This window comes from Cimex lectularius, unplaced genomic scaffold (genome assembly GCF_000648675.2).
Source record: "Cimex lectularius strain Harlan isolate CLEC.00 unplaced genomic scaffold, Clec_2.1 scaffold148, whole genome shotgun sequence".
Lineage (NCBI taxonomy): Eukaryota > Metazoa > Arthropoda > Insecta > Hemiptera > Cimicidae > Cimex > Cimex lectularius.
The window spans coordinates 743,278-766,025 of record NW_019392849.1 but is presented as its reverse complement, the minus strand read 5'-3'; the positions used below and the strand labels follow the sequence as shown (position 1 = coordinate 766,025).

Below are 22,748 nucleotides of genomic sequence, written 5' to 3'. Positions count from 1 at the left end.
TTTGATATAACTATATATATTTTAAACATTAAAGCTGGGAGCTGAAAACTGAGGAGAGAAAATTAAAACGAAATTTGCACAAATTCTCCAAACGTTTTACTTTATCATTTCCGTTATGATTTATTTAAAATAACCGGGTTTGGGCCATTACAACGATATTACATGGCGCTAAGCCTCAGTAGTTTTATGTGGCTCGATAGAGCCGTGTCAAAGGCAACGCAAAAATAGAAGAAGTTTGAATACGTAAAATTTATGAGACAAAAATTTAATATCCAAAAAAAACATTATAGTCTGAGGTACCGAAAAGACTATCAACTTTGTTTTTTTCTTAGAAATATTTTAATCTATTTGGCCACGTCGGTCGGTTTCAAAATCGTTTTGTATTTCTATAGATACGAATTTACACGCCCATTTATAGGAAACTTTTTACTGATTCAGAAACTTATAGCCTACAGGTAATGGTAAAAATCTCGGCTCTGAAGAAAAAAAAAAGTTATGAAATTTAAAGTAAAAGTTTGATGAGTTTTGTTGAATCAGATTTTTTCTCCTTATTATGACATTAAATTTAAACATAGTTGACATAAGCTGTGGAAAAAGAAATTACCCCTTTATAACCGTTATACAAACGTGAAATTTGGATAACATCTTGTAGCGTTTTGAAGTTGTATGTGGAAAAATTGACATTAAAGAAAAAAGCCCAGTCCAATCCAGCACAAAACTGAATATTTTTTTGTTTGATATAAAAATTAGTTCTTATAAGTTTCAAAGAGTGTTTAAACGAATCCGATTTTTTTTAAAATGTTTTTAACCTACTTTACTGAGAGCCACTATTGCTTTTGATCGTATTTTATATCTAATCCCATTTACAATGATCCTGAATATTGGTTTCTCATAACACAAAAAAATATGACATCAATTAATCACGAAATATATACGTGTCTAATATTTTTGATGTAGTTTCATAAAAACGGTTATTTAAGAGATTAAATATCCCAACTCTGTAGCCTCCCCTTGTCAGTTTTATTAATTAATTATTGACAAGTAAAAATTTGATTTCAAATTTGGTGGATATTTATTTGGCACCTGTCCGATGTGGTGCCAGCCTACAGTCTCCGACCCTCAACGGATGGTTAATGGCTTCAAATGGTTAGGGATGGTACGTGTCTAATATATTTTGTCGTGGTGTTATTAAAACGGTTATTTAAGAGATTAAATATCTCAACTCTGTAGCCTCCCCTTGCCAGTTCTATTATTCAATTATTGACAAGTCAAAATTTAAATTTAGATAACATCTTGTAGCGTTTTGACGTTGTATGTGGAAAAATTGACATTAAAGAAAAAAGCCCAGTCTAATCCAGCACAAAACTGAATATTTTTGTTTGATATAAAAATTAGTTCTTATAAGTTTCAAAGAGTGTTTAAAAGAATCCCATTTTTTAAAAATATTTTTAACCTACTTTACTGAGAGCCACTATTGATTTTGATCGTATTTTAATCCCATTTACAATGATCCTGAATATTGGTTTCTCATAACACAAAAAAATATGACATCAATTAATCACGAAATATATACGTGTCTAATATTTTTGATGTAGTTTCATAAAAACTGTTATTTAAGAGATTAAATATCCCAACTCTGTAGCCTCCCCCAGTTTTATTAGTTAATTATTGACAAGTAAAAATTTGCACTTGCCCGATGTGAGGCCAGCTTACAGTCACCGACCCTCAACGAATGGTTAATGGCTTGGAATAATTATTTCAACTATTTATAGTTTGAGCAATCTAAATAGAATTTTGAATCGAAAAAACGCAATTGATTGTAATCGTTTTTTTAAGCCGAGAAGTGATTTTGACATGTAAAATCGCATTAAACATTGCTGATTAATGGACTGGCAATTTTTTGAAAAGGAAGATTTCTATTGAACCGGCTGATATAAATATAACACCAAACCCATATTGAATCATCCAAAAATACTCATAATGTTGTAAACTGTTAAATGACGAATTTCATAGCGACATAAACTACCTGTTTTTATTGATGCTTTTAAAAAGGACTCCTGCTTGTGAAAAGTTGGTTATTGCTCATATTTAAACTCTTATCTGTCGTCCCACTTTCGCAATATCACGGGCAAAATGTGGCAATTCCGTTCTGTCCAATAACTACGTTTTCAAAAGCACATCAAGGGTTCATCCTCCAAACGGGTTGACAACGTTCAATGAAATCTGCCATCAAATGAGCCAGACAATGTATTTCAAAAAGTAATAAATGTGCATATATATACCCGACATTCACCATGTTTTTATCTGTTTTGCTGTGTTCGTAGTATTATCTCAAATAATAATCAGTAAAAATATAAAATCAATGATTAAAATAAAATTTATATTAGTAATAAAAAGAAAAACTTTGGTATTTAAAGCCTACTCCAGATGCAGGGTTGATGATCAGATGTGTTTGTGTGTACATGTGAGTACGCCATAGATAATAATCTATTAGTTGATACCTAAATACATTAAAAAAATTTATTACTACAAACATATAACAATTATAACATAATAAAATTTTTTTTTATAAACTAGGTTTTTGATTTTCTTTAACTACAACGCCAATTTATGATATACGCCCAATATTTCATTTGTGTTTGAATTACTGGCCACGTATCTAGTCTCTTTTCAAAATAGTTATTTGAGCGAAATAGTACAAACCCATAGTTCTTTTTGAGTAGCTCAAACAATAGCTTTGAAGAGAGAAAAAAAACGAGGCTCGAAATGCAAAGGCGAATGAAATACATTTTAGAAAGTTATATTTAGAAATTTTTTCTTTTATAAAATAAATAATTCATGAACAGAAAATTATTAATATACTAACTAATTGGTTATCAAGCAAATATACATAAGGTACCAACTTACTAGTGCATCTGTTTTTTGTCAAAACAACTCATCCTAGAAAAAATGTTTTACCTCATAACCTCTACTTGTAAATAGTACAATAATTACGTTTTGTTAATTTAAAAAAATTTAAAAATATGGCTCTTTGCTTTCAAATAGTAAGCTACATTTTCTTATACGGATTAATGAGGTTCATTACATTTTATGGAAAAGGCAAACACCGTTTGAAAATCGTTTCAAATAACATTTCCTAATAAAAAGTAACACCTCAGAATGATCACGTACTAAAAAAATCGCGAATATTTTTTGAAATGATCTAAAATATTTTTATAATAAAAATATGCTCAGTCAATTTAAATTAAACCTTTTACAACATGTATGCAATTGACTGTCTCAATGATTTATATCATTATTATGATTTATAATTATTTGGTAATTATGTTGCAAATATTAGGGAAAGCAAAAACTTTGAACAATTATGAACTGTAAATAAAGTTATTGTATTTGTTATATTTTTTTATCATTTATTGTTATTGTCGTAATTTTTTAATTGTAATAAATTGTTACGGAATTGTGTTTATCGAAACAAAAATTTAAAAATCGTTTTTTGTTTAAAAAAGCACGGGGAAATTTCTATTGGAGTTTTTGATTTACCGAGTCATTTTTGCAATACTTGCCGTGAAAGTTTTGCTTTCCCTAATATTTATTCATTTTTCTAAATTTTCAAATGGTTTTCCCCATTTGTATAAAATCAAATTGACTTGATTCTTTCTGTTGCTCTTAGTGTGATTAACGCTTTTTAGGCTGAGTAATCCAACAAACAAAAAAGATGGTCGCAATAAGTAACCCAGTGCCGGTTCAACATGGGCATGAACTTAGTAATTACAATGAAAATCACCGGCATTATAATTTAAAAACTAAACTAAATTGATTAGAGCGTGCTACACTAAATTGCAAATAAAATAATATTATTTGGAGAAACCGTCACATTTGAAATATTCCTAAAAAATTCTTCCTTAAGAAGTCAGTTTTTTTGGAGCAATTTGGAGCTTTTTTTTAAGTGCACCCAAACATGCTCAAAGTTACTAAATATCAAGTGTCATCAAGTGTTAATCTAATACACTTAGCATTTTGTTAGACGTAAGTTTTTTATTCACTTTCAATATACCTCATTAGATTCACTAATTTCGTGGTCCGCTTGACCTATTAATTTTAATACCTCATTAGTATGAAAAAACAGGTAACATCATTAGAAATCCAAGAAAAAGTTAAAGTTGAAAGAAATATAATTTCACGAATGTTTAACTCTCACTTGTCGATTTCTAATATTTTTTTTTTGTATATGATACAACGATTCTACTTTGTATCCAGGAAAATGGCTGCATTTTCTTATACCTAAGAGGTTGTAAGAGGGTGCAAATAGGTAGGGGCTTGGAATAGAAAAAAAATAATTTTTGGTCCATCTCAGAGATTTTGGGCATTTCGTCCCACTGTGCGGCGTTTTAGCCGAAAGGCGTGGGTTCAAATCCCGCCTGTGACCCAAATTTTTCATTTCGAAAAAACTGTGTATAATTAATGGAGTAAAATAAATTTCATTTAGCAGGAAATGTTTCCTAGTAAACATAAAATTTTAAAATGTTCTAACTTTTAGTTTTATCGCAAGCAAAAAAATAAAACTTTATTGTCATTATCCAGGATTTTCATAAAATGTAAGAAGTATTTTGAAATATTGTGTTTGCGAGTAATTAATCAACGCGAAGAGGGCTTGCATTAGTAAGGCAAAATATTGCGTAAAGGCCATTTAAGGATACTTTCTCAAAGGATGAAAGGGATATTTATAACAAGCTTCCGTTGTTCACGATTCAAATTGATTGTTACAATACAATACACAATACTTTTTGAGAATTGATTAAAAAAAAAATAGAAATACTGATAGAAAGTATAATAAGCATGGCTAATAGCCGTCTGCTGAGTTTACTGCATAAAACCTTACAAATACAGAAATATTAAAACAAAAAAATTCGAAGAGAAAATTAACATACAGCAAGTGTATGAATCATAATAGATGGAAATATGAGAAAAAAAAGAAAACAAAAAGAATTAAATAAGAACAAATTACCTTTTGAGAACTGATACTGTACTAAAATACAAAGCAGTAAAAGCAAAAGTATATGTACAGGGACGACAATTATTGCATATCTGACAGTCACTCGTATCTCACTCTCCAGGAGTGCCGATCAAAGGAAATTAGCGGTAAAGGGGATACTTGGGGTTAGAAAGATATTCCAGTATTTCAACTTTGGAGATGACTGTCTTTCCCACGTAAGAATTCTGAATTCTGAGAGAAGAGAGCAGACTCCCAAAAAGTTATATGAAACGTCTCTCTGTTCGACTTTGTTCTTTGTTCGGTCACTGCTGTCTTTCCGCCAGTCGAGAAAAAGACTTTTCGAAAAAGGAATCTGATCGTGCCGTAATTTTTTGAGGAGCAGTGGACGTCTCGTTAAACGTTTTGTACGACGACAAAATGAGGACCCTGTCCAACTATCTTATTCAGACGTTGGACCCCAATCCTTACGCGCGCCGATAGGTTTTTGGAGAGTGTAGAATTGAACAGGAATTATCCCGTTTTGCTTCTGAGGCTCATAGACTCGACAGAAGTCGATCCCGCTGTTCGTATGGCAGGAGCGTCGTTTTGAAAAATTACATCAAGCGAAACTGGCCGACGGAGGAAGATGCACAGGATAAGATTGATAGAAATGATCGCGAGACAGTAAAAAAAGTGATAGTTCAATCAATGGTAGTAGCTTCACTATCAATCCAGAAGCAACTGTCAGATGCGATTTATACAGTCGGAAAATCTGGTTTTCCCATTAAATGGCCCGATCGGCGTGGCTGTTACAAAGTGGACAAATTTTATCTTGAAGATCATTCAAAACCCAGGGTTTGAATTTCAAATATAACAATTCTCCTCTTAGTTTGAATCCTGAAAAGGTCCTGGGAAAGGATCGGTTTATATGACCGTAGGTGTTCATTGAAAAGTTCTTATACAAGTAGATCCTCTCTGTGCTTTTCGCCTTATTCACAGCTTCTTCTCGATGAATTTCGATTATTTTGTAAGGAAGAACTAAAAGGTCCGAGAGATTCTCCCGAACACCAGGGGCATGAGTATTTTTGCGACTCTGTGCGCAGTACACTGTTAGAAACTTTTAGTTTTGTTTCATAAGGTACAAGCTTGTTGTAAAAGAGATTTACCCAAGCACAGTTTAAACCTGTTTTTGCAGCCGAAATTCTTGCTTCAAAATGGTGAGATAGGGAAAGACGCGGAGTAAAAATAACACCCCAGGAATTTGTACCTATTCATTACTTGGATATTGTTACCCTTATAAAACCATTTTTCAGAGGCTGCCGGTTTACCCCCATTGCGGAAGATTATAATTTTTGACTTTTTTAAATTTACAGATAAGTTCCAAGGATCACAAAAGGACTCAAAGATTCGAATATTGTTTTGGCAAACTAGCCGGACTCTCAGCAATTAGGTCTATATCATTCGCATATAATAATATTTTTATTTTGGTATTGCCAACAAGAATTCCTCCTTCTAGTAGGTTAACAATATCGTCCACAAAAAGCGCAAATAACGTGGGGCTAAGCACACACCCTTGTCTTACTCCAGTCCCTATTCTGAAGTATTTAGAAATTCCTTCTGAGGTCCGAACCGCTGAGGCTCCCGAGGCATAAATGCATTTAAGTATACCCACAAACTTAGACGATATGCCCATGTTTATGAGCTTTAGAAATCAGGATGAATGATTGACTGAGTCAAAAGCTGCCTTTAAGTCTATGAAAAAACAGTACACTTTCCTTCGTTTTTCTGAGAGCTTCAGTTGTATTAGGTTAGACAGAACAAAGATGTTATCGATTGCATAATAACCTTTTCTGAACCCAACCTGAAATTCGTTAAGCAGATCATTCCCTTCGACATACTTTTCTAAACGCCGGTGTATCATGGAAGAAAATACTTTAGCTATTGAGTCTATGCATGAAATGCCTCTATAGTTGGATACGCCGTTTACGTCACCATTTTTAAAGAGGAGGAAAATAATTGATTTGCTGAATGAGGATGGGAGTAGGCCCGTATCAAAAATATTGTTGAAGAAGTCCAGAAGTTTCTCGATAAAAGAAGAGGGAGCATATCTTTAAAATTCAAGTTTTATACGATCAGGACCCGGAGCTTTATTTAATTTGAGTTAGGCAATGACTTCATTGAGTTCCACCCAAGAGAAGGGCGTCTAAGAAATCCGAAACCAAATACTGAGGTGCGTACATCATGGGGTTGGGGTGAGAGGAGTTAAGGAGAGCTTCAGAATGTGTAACCCAGACATCGGGGGTTGTCAGACGCAGACAACCCTTTTTACGGAAACTGTTAGCAAGAGACCAAAATTGCTTAGCATCCGAGACACTCTTGAACTTATCACAAGTCGCTTCTAAATAATTTTTCTTCATTTCTTTGCAGAGGCGGATATAGGTTTTGTTAGCACCGAGATATGCATCTTTTACGATAATTGAATCAGTTTTGTGGAAGAGATTTAGAAGTGCAAATACTTTTTTCCTGACTTGCCAACACTGTACGTTGAACCATGTGCTTTTCCGTTGTGAATTCAGAAATTTTGACGTTCTCCGATGCTTCGCAGAACATGAAAGGACAATGGCATCAGTCAGGTGATTAGCATACGATTGTTGGTCTTTTGGGGAACAGGAAACATCATTTAAATATATGATTATGTTTGATCTGTACGTATCCAAGTCAGAGTCTTTCCATGAGAGTTTATGGGAGGAGGGGAAGGGGTTTTACTTAGTTATTGGATGAAACTGAGGACAAAATTATTTATTATGGGAAGGCAATTTATAGACGTGCAACAAAAATCTATAACTGAACTACCTCTTGCACCGATGTATGTGAAATCCCCATTTGTGTACCCTCTAAACCGACCGTTCAGAATGACAAGACTATTATCATCACACAACTCAAGCAACCTGGACCTCGCGTTGTTTATGGTTAAATCCTTTGAAGATCTAAGGGGCTGCAATTAACATTGTTCAAAACAAGCTCCTCAGGGAGCGTCTGAGAGTCAGCAATTCTAGCATTGAAATCCCCTACAAGGATTATATTATCCTCAGAACAATTAGGTAACACTTGGCTGAGTTTAGAAAAATCCATATCCCATGACGAATAATTTAAATAAACGGGAATTATAAACATATTAAAAAATTTTCTTGTTTCGATACAAATCACTGGGTACCCTCCAACATCAGAATAAGAAAGATTGCAAAAAGAATATTTTATTCCAAGCAAAATACCCCCTTCGCACGCCCAAAAAGTGAGACCTTAGCCGCAGAAATCCAATGCAACTTGTGATGAGGAAAAACTTTGTTAAACCGAGAACATGAATTATTGCCACCTGACACAACAAAAGTTTCGATAAGAACAAATACATCAAAACCTCTAACAAAATCTAGGAAAGAAAAATCATTCACTTTAAAATTTAAAACTGCTATATTATAGCTAACACAGAAATATATGAGGAGTTACAACTATTATTCAAACTGACGGTTGCGAAATCTCATTTAGAATGTTTAGAAGTCTTTTTTTGTTGGGGGACTGAGTTCGATGATTTATGTTGAAGTTTGAAGTAATCGCTGGCGAGTGAGTCCGTGTGAACGGCTTTCAGGAAGTCCGAAAGGTTGTATCCGACCAACTGAGCTATCGTGACATTTGAAAAATGGCAAAAAGGAGGGAAAATTCAAAAGGTGTGGTTGAGATGGGAAGTTGATGCCCGAGTGGATCGAGGTCACGATAGCTCAGTTTGTAGAGCAGCGGCGTATCTAGCCGAAGGTCCTGGGTTGGAATCCCTCTCGTGCCATTAACTTTTTTTTCATCTCAACTAAAAACCTTAATTAATTGTAAAGATTTTATAATATTGAATTTATCTTTTGGTTGTAAAAACGTAACTAGTAACGGAGAATTTGTCGATCCAATAGCTCCTAAATGACGCACCTGGAGTTTTTCCGGAGAGATGTGGTCATTGAACACTTGTTTACAAAAGGAAGATATTACTTGTTCGACGTTATGCTCTGTGGAGTGTTTCAATCCTTTAAAAATCAGATTATTTTGTCGGGATTTTACTTCCAGATCTTCGAGGCGTGAATCCAAGTCGCGTAGTTTTTCCCGTAAAGCTTTGTTCTCAGTGCGTAAACGGGCGTTCTCCTCCTTGAGAGACTTCAGATCACTTTTGATATCGGATATGTCATCTTTGGTTGCAAGAGACGAAAGTTTGGAGTCCAGAAGATCAGCGACAACATCTTTTATTGCAGACAGAAGATGTGGCGAAGAATTTGTGACTCCTTAATCGGATAGTATTTTTTAATGATTCGTTCTGAGTCGCTTTGAGGGGATGTACGATCTCTTTTACGGGACGCTGACATCAGACGTCGGCAAAGAAAAACAAACTGGGTTTGTTTATCAAACAAGAATGCAGTCGGAGACCTCAACGAAAACACCGAATATCTCGTCCGGTGGGCCACAACAAAGGGGCCCGAACCTTGCCCTTACCGAGTACAAATTAACTTTGAAAAAGTTCAATGAAACTTACGAAAAAGTCTCGTAGCGAAGAATGCATCAACTGTACCCGGAAGCTGAAACTCTGATTAAAAAAACTTCAAAAAATCAAAGTAAGCGGCTACTTATAAACCACAAAAAAAGAAGTAAATAACAGAGCCGATCTGTACCCTGCCAATGCTAGCAGCAAACTCAAATTGATTGTTAATCCACTCATTTGTAAAAATTATTAATCTCTTTAACTAATCTTTATCCGGCTAACAAAAGATTTCTTTGAGCCCAAAGAAAAAAAGGGAAAAAACAATTGGCGGATTCTAATGCAAGGGAAAAGACTGTCTGTGCCCTATCTATTAACCCAAACCGGGCTGTTTAATTAGGTCCGTAAAGACGGTAAAGGTGATGTGGGCCGGACAATACTATCTCACACACTGCCATTTACTCTTTGTTCTGCTCGTAACCCTCTTGATTTGTAGAACAAAAGTATGGGATGATCTTTATTGTTCCACAAACGCCTTATCTAGTGACTTTTTCATTATTTAATAACAGAGATTTTGTACTTTGTTAAAGTTTAGGGAATATGGGTTAATTTCAAAAATCTATAAACGATTTTTCAATACATATCATTTAGAACTATTGTACTAATCTTTGTGACAAAATATACTAAAATTATTTTCCCGCGTTTCGAGAAATGAAAAGCATACGTGATTCTTCGTGAGATTTCTCGATATGGTATGCGGCATAAAGAATCTAATGGTAGACCGGTAATGTTGATGTGCCTATCCTTGCTGTATGGTCTGTGTTGGGCCTAAGTTTGAGGTCCACTTAATGTTAAAGTTAATTAAAGTTTCTAAAAAAATTCAAACTGCGCCAGGAAAATAGGAAACCATTAAAAATAAATAAACTCGAAAGAGAGAGAGAGAGAGAGAGAGAGAGAGAGAGAGAGAGAGAGAGAGGAGAGAAGAAGAAGACTGTGTGAGTTAGATAGAAAAAGAAAGATATAGTGTGTTTCTAAGTGGGTGAGTGAGAGTGTGAAAGTTAAAAAAAGAAAAAGAAAGCGGATAACTAGCAAACAATTAAATATACAAAAGGGCAAAAATATGTATAGGGATTAACTAATATATCGAATATTTTTAGATTTATTATGCATGAAAATTGAAATTATAAACAAAAGATGGAAACATGAAATTATGAAACAAAATTCGGCAAATATAAGACGACCAAAATGATTGCTAATGATTAAATTGAATATATTTTTGATGGAAGGATTTTTGATTTGAAAATCTGTTAAAATTGAGGTCAAATAAAAATAAATCTATTTACTCATTTTTTCCGTTAATTACAAATTTTTTACATTCCAACTACATCATTTTTCCATTAATTTTTTCATACACAACTGTTTCCCCTTTCTTTCATTTTTTCGCTCTTTCTCTCTTTCTTCATATCTATTTTTGTGATTTTAGTCGAAAGTCAGATTTTTTCATGTATAATCGCAATTTCTCAACTTTATCATCATTAAAATACAAATAGGACATTTATTTCACAAACTAAATTTAATTTTCCACAAGATAACATTTTGGTTGAAAAATTCGCGCTTCCGAATACAGGGTAGCCGCTCAAAGAAAGGCAAATGGCAAAACCCATATATATTATTATTATTTTTATTTTTTTTTAAATACTCAATTGTGGCTTGTGCAAATGACTTTTCATTAACATTTTCAGGACTTTGCCCAAAGTTGCCCAATTTTATACGTATTGCAAGACTTCTTCTATTCTTTCTTTTACTTTTCTTACTGAAATCACCTTCGCAAGGTCGAACAACGTGATATCGAACCCAAGGAGCAGCAGCACGAGAACCTCGTACATGTCATATTTTTAATGAAAACATTTATTAGTTGATATGAAAAATTAGATACATTTTTCGTATTTTCCGAAATGCTTTACATCGTATGGGATTCACAAGGGCGAACGTATTGCAATTGACCTAATGCACGGAGGACTTCATCCCTTCTTTCCCAAATGTCATTGCAAATAATTTCGATTTTCTCGATGAGCTGTACCCTCGTTGGAGAGAGTACTTTTTAGAGTTCCCAATATGAAAAAATGTAGTGGGGTTAAATCAGGGCTCCTGGTTATGCCAATAATTTTTGTTATCAACTTACAAAAGTTTTCATATCGTAATTGTTTAGGAGCCACAATTGAGTATTTAAAAAACATAGGTTTTGCTACTTATTCTTCTTTAGCGGCTACAATGAATTGAGAAGCGCGGATTTTCCAACGGAAAAGTTTCTATCTTGTGGAAATTTTAATGTAGTTTGCGCAATGTAATAAAACTCAGATTTGTATTTTAATGGCAGTAAATTTGAGAAATTACGATTTTTATGTGAAACATTTTGATTTTACACTAAAATTACATAAATGTTAATATTTCAGGAAAGAGTTATAACAACAAATTATGTCCAGGCTCTCCCCTCCATGCAGGAGGCAGGAAAGCGAGAACGGATAGTTAAGTCTAGCCTAGGCATTGGAAGAAAAACAATAAGAAAAAATCCAGCTGAAAGCCAGTCAAATCAGATTTGTATCCATTTGATTTTTATTAGTATAAATTATTTCTGTTTTGTGGCTCATTTTCATTTATGGTTTTCTGTTTGGTATTTTCCATTTTGGTTATTAAGGTTGATTATTTTAATTTTGCCCTTCAGGCCCATATTATTCCCATAGTATCTAATTATTCTTAAATTGTTAGTTTGTCAAGAAGATCAATATTCAAAATTAAAAACAATAAATGCAGGAGTGCCACAAGGTAGCATATTAGGTCCACTGCTTTACTTGTTATACACCAGTGATTTTCCGAAAATAGATGGAGTAAAAATTCAACGTTTGCAGATGACATCACTAGGACCGACTATCACCCATTCAACCAAACTCCTCCAAAATGCATGTAATAAGATAAATGAATGGACAAAAAAATGGAAAATCAAGCTAAATCAACATAAATCAGTCCATCTAATCTTTACAAACAAAAAGGTGGACCATGTTCCGTTGCTCACAATCGATGGAACTACTATACCATACAGCAATACAGCTAAATATCTGCGTATGACCTTAGATGCCAAGCTGAGATGGAAAGAACACGTGAAGAAAAAAAGGACAGAAATAGGTTTAAGGTATAGGTAACTATACTGGTTGATAGGACGTGGCTCCAATCTTGCTATACAAAATAAAATATTATTATATAAACAAGTCATAAAGCCTATGTGGACATATGGTATTCAACTATGGGGTTGTACCAAACACAACAATATCAAAATCATACAAACACTCCAAAATAAAATCTTACGTAACATGGTCAATGCACCTTGGTACATAAGGAATAAGGACTTACATAGGGATCTTAAGATCCCTGAAGTCACGGCGGAAATACAACGATTTGCCGCCAAACACCAGGCTCGCCTCAGCCAGCACGAGAATGTGGAAGCGACCAAACTCTTACATAACCGAAACATGGTCAGAAGATTAAGTGAATTGTGAATAGTGAAATGTAAATCTTATTGTCCCAATGGGTTTATAAGAGTGTAAACATTTATTTATTCTATATTATTATTGTAAAATGTAAATCTAATAAGACCAGTTTTAATAAAAACATTTAATTAAAAAAAAATATTGTTAGCTTGTAAGCAAAGGTTTATGTTTTATATTTTTTATATAACGTTTTTGATTCATAAGGAAATACATTTTTGTTTTAAAAGAAACAAAATAGAGTTGTCCCTCTGCAACTGTGTTCGTATTTTATTTCAAATCAAAATTCCTTTAATTTGGAGGCAGATCACCGGCCTCAAGGGGGTTCATCAAACCTTAAAGACGGAATATACTCATTCCTTAAAGGACCCACAATAAATAATTAAAACTGAAACAATATAAAAAATTTTTTTTTGTATATGGGGGAATATTTATAACAACAAATTATGTCCAGGCTCTCCCCTCCGTGCTGGAGACAGGAAAGCGAGAACGGATAGTTCAGTCTAGCCTAGGCATTAGAAGAAAAACAATAAGAAAAAATCCAGCTGAAAGCCAGTCAAAGAAACAAAATAGAGGTGTCCCTCTGCAATTGTGTTCGTATTTTATTTCAAATCAAAATTCCTTTGATTTTGAGGCAGATCACCGGCCTAAAGGGGGTTAATCAACCTTAAAAGACGGAATATACTCATTCCTTAAAGGACCCACAATAGAGTCAAAATAGAAACCTCGCTTTGGTGGCACAAACTATGCTTTAGTAAATCCACCATGGCAGTTTTGACATTCAATACTGCAACCACCTCTATAAAATATTACTATATTTTATGTTTACTAGGGTCGTTCGGAACAACGCGAGGGGCGCTGACCCAAACGGAAACAACGACAGCGGTTACGCAGCTTCCGCAGGAGATCCATCACACCAAGATCAACACCATGCCGAAGAAAAAAAGGTAAATAATTTATCCGTTTCACGTACTGTACCATAAATCAAATTGCATCGACCTAAAAAAAATTGAACATTTAAAAATTTTGTGCTTTTTATAAACATTGATTGATGTTTAATAACATATTAACATATTAAGACATAAAATGACAAATCATATATTTCAATATTTACTACATTTAAATTAATTTTCCAATAAAATAAGTATTGTTTAAAAAGAATTGCGGTAAAAATGTAAAAAATGACGTTTTAAAAGCACTTTTATTATAAATATTAAAGGTAAACACATCTGAGAACAAATAAACCAAAGCGGTGATAAGCGCTTCTGTTATTTCACAGTAATCCCCTTTGTGACAATATCGGATTTCTTCTTGGCTGTAGCATAAAGAGATCAGCGCTTATCTCACGTGCTCAATTTCACAGATAAATATATTCTTGTCGAACAAAGAAACTTTGCTGGCAAATGTATTAAATCACGTCAAATGGAAAATGTAGGATGCTCAATTACAGAATGGATCAATAGTTTTTCAAATTTCCTCGGCATTAAACATAATTACCATTGTGTGGTGTTTAGTGACCGTTAGTTAATGATTATTTGGAAATCGTAAGATGCGGACTGGTGTGACGTATGTTTTAGAAAAACATTTTCTTTATCGTGCCAACGTTTCGATCTTTATTGACATCATCTTCAGGACTTGGGATGTACAAACATTGTTTAAATTTAACAAATACATGTGGGATGTGGAAAAAAATGAATTTATACAATACAAAAAAATATATATTTATATTCAATCAAAGTATTTCTACTCACTCAAAGTGTTTGTTTTCTGCGTAATTGTGCTATTCTTGCACCATTGATTATATCAATAAAGCTCGAAACGTTGGCACGATAAAGAAAATGTTTTTTTTTTTATACCTACATTACACCAGACCGGGATTTATAAACATTTTTTAAATTATACAAATACATGTAGGATGTGAAAAAAGTGAATTTATACAATGATAGACATTTTTCGACTCAATCAATCTTACTGGCATTCTCAACACGCCACTCAATGACATATCCACACAGCAAAAACGCTTTAAGTGGGTACAAATACTTTGATTGAGTCTAAAATTTCTAGCATTGTATACATTCAATTTTTCACCTCCTACATGTGTTTGTATAATTCAAACAATGTTTATAAATCCCAGGCCCTGAAGATGCTCTCAATAAAGATCGAAACGTTGGCACTATAAAGAAAATGTTTCTCTAAAACCTACGTCACACTAGACCGCATCTCACGGTCTCCAATTCATCAGAATTACCAGTGTTATTTTCTGTATTTAGATAATATTATTACCCTATATAAGTTCGTATTTTTTAAACATTTTATTTTCGTATGTTTTAAATGCTATAGGTCGATCTGTGAATAATTAATATTTTGTTGTTTTTATTGGTAGTGGTTTATTGATGTTTTAAAATTATATGCATGTTTTTTCTATAATTACTAAATCAGTATGGATTGTATTGGTTTTCCGAAATAAATATAGAAATTATTTTCCTGTTTGCCGAAAGATTTTTGATTGGGTACATTTAGAAGATTGTAGACGTCAGATTCTCTAACGATGCTCGGACAGTTAAAGGACAGGAACCAGCAACAAGTTTATTTCGTTAGATTGAAAGTTGAAGTGTCACGGTGTAGGGTGATAGGCATCAAGATATTTCTTGGTGTGAAGAATCTCTGTCAGAACTAATTGACAGAATCACTGTTCTATTTCGAGTAAAAGTTTATCGTAATAACAGAAGTGTTTCCACTTCGTTATTTTTGTGTCGTTAACAAAACGTTAACTCGTCGTTAACATTATGCGCTTTACTGGTTCTCGAAATTAATGTTGGCCGACGTTGTTTTTAGTAATAACATGCTGCGTATAAATCTGTGGATAGGTGAAATCATGCTGAACCGACATGGGTCGCTTTTCTGTCCATCTTTATTCGCGGGTTTATTGAACTATTAAAACGCGTTTTGACATTGAGACATCTTCAGTGAGGAACTGCCAGTGAGGCTGTTTGGCGTTTGTTCTGTAGGTTGTCGCTATAGGCGTTTGTGGTGGGAGGTGTGGTGATAACGTTTATTGTTGGACAACAATGGTTCAAAATTAAATTTTGTTTACATGAAACTTCTTTAAAAACAACTGCAATTAAGTAAGGTTTTTAGTTGAAATAAAAAGTCAGTGCCACGAGCGGGATTCGAACCCACGACCTTCGGCTTGATATGCCACTACTCTACCACTTGAGCCATCGTGACCTCGACCACTCGGGCACTAACTTCCCATCTCAACACCCCAGTCGAGGTCACGATAGCTCAAGTGGTAGAGTAGCGGTGTATAAAGCCGAAGGTCGTGGGTTCGTATCCCGCTCGTGACACTGACTTTTTTATCTCAACTAAAAACCTTAATTAATTGAATGATATTAATTGGTCAAGCGGACCACGAAAAATAATGAATTTAAAAACAACTATGATATCATTGCGTTGATTTTATTCTCCCCAAGTATAAATTATACAGAAATTGTGTATTACCGATTATATCGACGCACGACTGATAAGTAACATTGATAAAGTTAAAACAGTAAACTTTCAGCGGTTTTGTAAAAACCGATGGTTTTAAAATAGATCAATTAACAGTAGAATTGTTATACTAAAACATCGAAATCATAAACATTTATAATTAAATTTCTTTCTCAATCAGGAAAACTAGTCGATGTTCATGAGGCAAGACGTTAATTGCAAAATTTCATTTTACTCAGTAACAGGAAAAAATCTGGTACAGAGATTTCTGTTTCACACAAATTGTAATACGATAGGTTTCGTCAAAAAGATTTCATGTTGGAGACATTTCTTATCGGCTTTATCACGGTCATAAAAAACAAGAAACATCACAATAGATTATCGACAGATCGACATTGGAATTGAATCCTCTTGATCCTCTTTCGTTTCCTTTTTTTACGGTGTTAGTAAAAAACACAATGAAGAATGTTTCCTTTTTTTAATGTTATGGCAAAGTGGTTTTAAATTATATATCTCTCATTTTTATTAAAACAAGTGCGTAGATTATATATAGCAAGCAATTATTCTTCCAGGATTGCGAGCTTGTTTTGTTTCTGACATACTGCTACACTCTGTATATCTACTCCATACGTCATGCATAAATATGGCGTTCGCTGCTTGATTAGACACGCTTAGCATAACACGATTATTAAATACATTTATACAAATGTCCTCTATTGAATTTGTAAATGATCATTTACCTTTTTAACTTTAAAACCGAGCGAAATATTGTAAGCAGATCCAAAAGGAATTTATGTTTTGATTAATTAAATTGAATCCTTTATGATGAAAGGGGTATTGGAAGGTTAAAATTCCTCAATATGTCCAATAGGCTTCTTGGGAATAAACGCAACCAAAGGCTTTGTGGTCAAGAGGACCACGTATTGGAATGCAATTACACAACGGATCAAAGTGAAGAAAATGGTAATATTCATAGATAAATTTTCACAATTGGCCCTTGATTATCAAAAATATTATTATGAAAGGACATATTTTGCATAAACTATTGTTTAAACAATAATAGTCCTATTTATGCTAAGTAAATACCAAGCTGGATTTAGTCATGGAATTATTATTTTTTTTTTTTTTTAAATCTCTCTCTCCCTTTTTCGCTCTCACTCACTCTCACTCTCTTTCCTCTCGCTCTCCTATTGTTATCCATATGTGCGAGGAATTCGCTTTAACAAAGCCGTTGGGAGGGCGGGTCTGACACTGGGGACTCGGGGCAACAGACCGACACCGCCCTGGGTCCTTCCAGCCGGGACGACCTCTCGGTATTGGGTCGTGTACACCGCCGCACCATTACCGAGCTGGGTTTTTAGAACTCAGATGGGAATTTCTGGTTTTCGTCTCGTCTTTTCGGACGGGTCCAAGTGCGTGTGTGTGTGTGTGTGTGTGCGTGTGGCGAGCGCCGTGTATAACGGGGGTTCGTCCATTTCATGGGTACTCCCGCGGCACTGCACCGTGTACACGGCGGAACTCTATGCGATCTGGCACGAACTCGGGGTGATTCGAGACATGAAGCCTCTGCCTTCCTTGTCTGTACGGACTTCCTCAGTGCAGATCGGCAATACAGGACAGATTCTCCACGGACCCTCTTGTCGTACTCCTTTTAGAAAGATATGCTGAGCTGGAGCGCCTGGGAAAAACGGTAGTAGTTGTCTGAAGGGCTGGAGGGCAACGAACGTGCAGACGAGGCAGCGAAAGCTGGGTCCTCTCGCCCTCCAGACCAAGTTACCGCGATCCGGCCCGGTGACGCTCTGCGAGCAGTAAAGAAGCTGTGAGATAGCGTTGGCAGCGTCAGTGGGCCGGGTCGTCCGAGAAGCTCCTGCAAGTTAAGGGCACGACTGAACGATGGCCCCATGAGAATCTGAAACGAAATGAAAGGATCGTGTTAACTCGGTTGTGGATTGGGCATACCCGTCTGACACACGGACATCTGCTTCTGAGTCAAAACCAAAAGGTTGCTCAGTGTGTCTCATCTTGTCGAAGAGTGCCGTGCCTTGGCCCCCTACAGTGAGCGAGTAGGCATGAACCCCGACATAAGAACGGTACTTGGGCGAGTAAGTGAGCAAGTGTTGGATCCCCTATTCAGCTTTTTAAGTGAAACGGGGGTGTTTCCTCACTTTTAAATATCTGTGTTGTGTTTCATTGTGTCGTGTATTTATTTGTAAGTAATTTATTTATTTGTTTGTTGTAAGTGAGTGATCTTTTTAGACTGTAGGGGCCGATGGCGGAATAATGAGTACACCATTGGCCCTAACAGTGCAGTGCGAGGGGGCTGAAATGACTGGAAGCCCCCAGGTTTAAAGAAAAAAAATCCATATGTGCGCCCATATTTTACACAGTAATACAAATCTCATAGATATTGAAGATAATTAACAAGCCGAACGAGTAACAACTAAATCACCTTGTTAAGAATTTTCTTCTTGTTCTCTGAGCCGCACCTGTGCCAAGCGAATGAGTTAGGAGTTTAGCGGTATGAACTTGCTGTTGACAGGTGGAAATCAATGGCATGGTAAACCGCAATATTGGAAAATCTAAAAACAATATGCGGCCAGCGGAGAGTTTGACAACAGGAAATTTCTGCCTTAGCGCAAAACAGTTTATACTCAGACATAACAAAGAGAAATAGGTAGGAAATGGATCAACGTGCTTAAATAAGTACAACAATCCAGACCACTTATTTCTATCAATTTTAAAATAGTTTTGTAATTCTGAATTTTGTTCTTTGATTACCTTATACAAATACACGACCTCGTAAATAGTTAATAAGGAGCAATTTTTCTGTAACGTTGATTTATGTCACACCTGAAGATTAAATCCAATCGGCTAGTTTCCCTATTATTGATGTTTGTCCCTATTATGATTATATTGTAGATATATAAATAGATTTTTTTTCAATTACAAATTCTTATGTCATCGTAATTTCAATTTTGCTACATGTGCTTTTTATAAATATCTTACCTATCCAATTGGAGGTTATCTATCTAAAAGAAACCTGTACCTTCATGAAATGTAATGGAATTCTAGAAAAAAAAGTAACATCTCTTTAGCTTTACTCACAGTTTGTCCAGTTTGTTTTTTTACAAACTGTGAATAAGAATTATCTTTAAACGAGATTAAACAACATACTCACCCCACCTTATTATCATTTCTTTAAATTACTACTGTTACTCTATTACTTATTATTTCTATAAAAAGTAACATTGCTGGTATCTCTCAATATCTTGTTCTTGTATCTATATCTTTAAAATTTTCATAGCCATTTGTTAAAATTTTATAAATATAACCATTCTTAACCAATGTTTTGAGTTTGCACATATGAAGAAATATCCAATATTATAGATAAAAAATTATATCACGCAAATAAACTAAATTGATAAAGAATATTTTTAATCTCCGATTTATTGGAGAAAAAAAAGAATAATTTGTTATTCAAAAGAGGACAATATGAAGAGAACTTATTAACAAGTATAAATAGGCAACAGGTGTCCCATGACACACTTTTTGTAATTACAATTTATGAATATAAACAGAATAAAATTAACATTAAATAAAATTGAGTATAAAGTCGAACAGACATGGATAGTCAGTGGGTGAAATAGTAACAGGAGGGTGAAAATATTCAGAATATCCAACGAATTCACCGAAATAAATTAAAATAAAACTAGCACAATTACAATAAAATTTCCCATCTGATGGTATGAGTGTAAAAAATTTGCAACAAGGTAAATAAATCTTTCATTCACGTAAATGTAGCCAAAGAGCATAAAAATAGAGAGTAGGCCCTTTGAAAGCCGGAAATGTGAGGATATGTTCCAACCCTGTCCTCCATATTTTTACCCTTAAAAATATTCTCTCTGTAACTTTGTCTTTATTTACCCCAATAAATTATTCTGCATGCATTGTACAATTGTTTTTTAATGGGTTTAGATTTAATTGTAAGTCAGTATTTCTCTATTACACTTGACTTTAATTTAATTTGCCGCTCATTCTATTTTATTTTAATTTAACTCTTGGTTGATTTGTCCTTGTTAATCGCTATCGATGTTTTCATGTATCTATTACTGGATTCTCGTAATTATGCTAGGAGTTCGAAAAGGTACATGAAACCTCTATATCATTCTCTTTTCATTTATTGTCTTATTTATTTTCACTTTTTCATTTTTTCTCGTGTCGCAGGGGTTTTTCTTTGTAACTTCGGTTTTTAAATCTGTCTTTTAGATACTTCGTTCTTATTTAATCTCTTGTGCCGTTTGTGTTTCTTTGATTTTTACCATCTAGCTCTTATTTCCCTCTCTCCGTAAACACTTGTCCGTTGGTTTTATTGTCTGTCAGCCTGATGGTCATTCTTTCTATTTGTCTGTCGATATGGATTGCTGTCTGGCTATCTACCTCTTTGTCGGATGTTCTTTCCGCCTGTTTTTCTTCCCGTCGTTCTTTCTGTACGCCTACCTGTTTTGCTGTATAACGATATATTTTCTGTACTTATGACTGTCTATCGGAATTTGCATCTGTCTGTCGGTTAATGCGTTGGTCAGGCGGAATTTGCATCAGCAGGCCGGCGGCTGGTGCTCGATCAGTAGCACAGACGGGGAAGGGCACCAGATCCTGTCTGCAAAGGCGGGAGAGAGAGCACAGAGAGCATAGCTCTCCTATACTACGGTGTAGCGCAAAGTTCCAAGTTCCAAGACCTGGCACGCGCTACATGGGAATAAAATCGTAGTGATTTAGTGGGGAGACCCCTGGGAGGGTACTTAGAAATCCCACTATAAACAATACCCGTGCCCGGAGCGGATCCGACGCTGGTCGGGACCAACACTTTTGGAGATACAGTTACCTTCTCTATCTAGATAGTATAACATGTTAGTCAACAGATTTCAGTACCGAGTGAGCGGCGCCTTTCCAATAGCCTTGCGGCACACTGTCGGGAGCATAAATGACGGCCAATCTCCTCGGAAGAGCCACCGGGACAAGTCAACTTAGTCTGTGGCTGCTACACAGTATTAACACTGATCATTTGTGAGCTGAGATGTGTCGTTCCTATTTTGAGAATCTAAACGTGAGATAAGGCCATGTGCCAGGTGCGCACGCTAAAGAATCCTGATGGCATTGCAACCCCCCATGGGATATAATATCGGTCGGTTAATCTGGTTGGCTATAGAATAGTTATTCTTTCTATTTCTAGTCAGTACTTCGGCATATCATTCTGACTCTGTGTATCAGAAAACTATCTGCAAGCCGTGCGACTTTTCGTTTTTCGGTTCGTTTTTTATGACTGTCTGTCGGGCTGTTTTCATGTATTTCTGGTTTTCTGGCTTTCTCCCTCTCCCCCCTCATCACTCTCTCTCTTTCATTCACTTTCACTCACTCCCTCCATTTTCGTGTTTTCTCCATTCGTACAGATCTGTCCCTTATCCTCTTTCTGTGTCACATTCTCTCTTTATTTCTCTCCCTCTTTCTCTTTCATTTTATCTCTCTCACTCACTCTCTCTCTCTACTTTCCTGTTTCTACGTTCGTACAGTTCGGTCTCTTATCCTATTTCTCCGTCTCCTCTCTCATTCTTTCTCTCTCTCTCTCACTCTCTCTACATTCATGTTTCTCAGTTCGTACAGTTCAGTCCCTTATCCTCTTTCTTTGCCACATTCTCTCTTTATATCGCTCTCTTTCTTTTTCGATATCTCACTCTCTCTCTCTTGTTCAATCTCTCTACTTTCTTGTTTCTCCGTTCGTTAAGGTCGTTCCGTTATTTTCCTTCTCTGTCACATACCCCCTTTTTTCTCTCTCTCTTCTCTTTCTCTCTCCTCTCTCTCTTACTCTCTCTCATTCACTCACTCAATCTCCCTACTTTCCTGCTTCTTCGTTCGTTCCTTTCGTTTATGAATGAAAAACTTTTGTTTAAACAATTATGCTATTTCAAGTTTGTATTTGAATGAACACATTTTAATAATGGGAATTTTTCGACATCAAATGAGTATGCTTTACTAAAAGAAACATATACAAACTTCCATTTACGTGCTGGATTTGGAAAGCTATTGTAATTAGTTTGAACTTAATAACTGAACTGCTAATATCGTATTAATGTATCATCACTGACTTCGATATTGCATTACCGTTAATGAACAGTATACCGAATGCATTAAGGACATTATCTCTGTTGTATTAAATGGTTGCAGCGTTTCGGAATTCCCTCACGGG

The 22,748-nt window shown here is 35.1% G+C and overlaps 1 protein-coding gene and 1 non-coding gene across 3 annotated transcripts in view; both read left to right on the top strand.

Annotated features, from left to right (window-relative positions):
- Nucleotides 1-22,748, top strand: part of LOC106668960 (dopamine D2-like receptor) — a 291,887-nt gene that overhangs the window by 256,813 nt on the left and 12,326 nt on the right. For both annotated transcript variants that reach the window (XM_024228681.1, XM_024228680.1), the window contains one exon: nucleotides 13,851-13,965. In XM_024228681.1, coding sequence (XP_024084449.1) covers nucleotides 13,851-13,965 — 115 coding nt within the window. The remainder of the gene's footprint in view (nucleotides 1-13,850; nucleotides 13,966-22,748) is intronic.
- On the top strand, nucleotides 16,293-16,365 carry Trnay-aua. Its single transcript has one exon. It is a non-coding gene; the product is annotated as a tRNA-Tyr (tRNA).